The sequence below is a fragment of the Lactuca virosa genome, chromosome 7 (assembly GCF_052849685.1).
Source record: "Lactuca virosa cultivar CGN04683 chromosome 7, Lactuca_virosa_CGN04683_v6, whole genome shotgun sequence".
Classification (NCBI taxonomy): Eukaryota; Viridiplantae; Streptophyta; class Magnoliopsida; order Asterales; family Asteraceae; genus Lactuca; species Lactuca virosa.
This window is the reverse complement of record NC_136432.1, coordinates 9,450,605-9,452,099: the sequence shown is the minus strand read 5'-3', so window position 1 is coordinate 9,452,099 and position 1,495 is coordinate 9,450,605. Positions and strand designations below refer to the sequence as shown.

The following is a 1,495-nucleotide window of genomic DNA, read 5'->3' as shown; positions in this document are numbered from 1 at the left end:
GATTCTCTTGTCTTCGCACCACTCCTTGAAGGGACTTCCTTCAAATTGAGTGTCGTTGTCATTTACGAGGATCCTAGGGTTTCCAAAATGGGCCAAGATGTTCTTGGTCATAATTTTATCATTTGCTTGCCAGTGACGGTGGCCAGTGGTTCTGCCTCTATCCATTTGGTAAAATAATCCATGGCCACTAGTAAAAACTTCACGCCCCCCGGTGCCCGTGGCAAAGGTCCCACTATATCGATCCCTCATTGATGGAAAGGACAAGGGCTAGTGATGCTGGTTAATGGCATGGTTGGTTGGTTTTGGAAAGAAGTGAATGCTTGGCACTCTTTGCATTTCTTTTTTAGGGTTGCGGCGTCGTTGTACACGTCCGACCAATATACTCCTGGGCGGAGTATTTTGCATGTGATTGAGCGAGCGCCTCCGTGTGCTGCTGCGTCCCCGAAATGGCTTTCTTCAAGGAATATCTGCCCCTCCATTTTCGAGATGCACTTGAGCCAAGGGCTTAAGTATCCTCTTCGGTAAAGTTTATTGTCGCTAATTGCAAAATGCGGTGCTCTGATTTTGACTTTTCTTGCCTCCTCTGGGTCGTCCGGAAGCACGCCATGGCGCAAGTAGTCGACAAAGGGTTTGGTCCATTTTGGAGGGGCCGATATTGTATTGACCTTTTGGTTATCGATATTTCTTTCCAGGAGTACTTCAACCAACACTTTCTTTGTGAGATGGTCATACGAAGTAGAGGCCAGCTTGCTGAGAGCGTCCGCCCTTGCATTTTTTCCCCGGGAGATTTGTTTTATTGAAAAACTTTTGAATGTGTTGGCTAAGTTATGGACTGTATCTAGGTATTTCTGCATCCTGGGGTCCTTTGCCTCATACGTCCCATTTATTTGGTTTGTGACAAGTAGCGAATCGTTGATAGCCGCTAGTTGTTTCACGCCAACCTCCTTGGCTAGCCTTAGACCTGCAAAGAGCACTTCGTACTCGGCCTCATTGTTTGATACCTGGAAATCAAATCGTAGTGCGTAAGTGATTTCTTCACCCTTGGGGCTTTGTAGGATCAGGCCTGCGCCTGAACCTTTCTTGCTTGCTGCACCATCGGTGTACAGTTTCCAGAGTTCTTTGCTAGCTTCAGGCTTGAAAGGGTCGACGATGATCATCATTGGCACTCCCTTAATGGTATCTGGAATTTCGACCAGGAAGTCTGCGAGGGCCTGGGCCTTGATGCTAGTCCGAGGGTGATAGTGGATATCTTGTTCACCTAACTCTATGGACCACTTGGCTAGGCTCCCGGACTTTTCCGACCTTAGAAGCACTTGCTTTATTGGGTAACTAGTCAAAGCACCCACCTTGTGGGCTTGAAAATACCTCTGTAGTCGCCTGACGGCGTACACCAGGGCGAGGACCAGTTTTTTCAAGGCCGGGTAATTGACCTCTGGTTCTTGTAGGGCCCTGCTAACAAAATAGATGGGAACCTACTTGCCTTCCCTCTCCACTA

The 1,495-nt window shown here is 48.0% G+C and overlaps 1 protein-coding gene across 1 annotated transcript; it reads right to left on the bottom strand.

The window, feature by feature from the left end:
- Positions 1-245: 245 nt before the first annotated feature.
- Positions 246-1,160, bottom strand: LOC145126386 (uncharacterized). Its single transcript, XM_079061764.1, has one exon. It carries the CDS (start codon positions 1,158-1,160, stop codon positions 246-248), a length of 915 nt encoding a protein of 304 aa, XP_078917890.1.
- Positions 1,161-1,495: the final 335 nt, after the last annotated feature.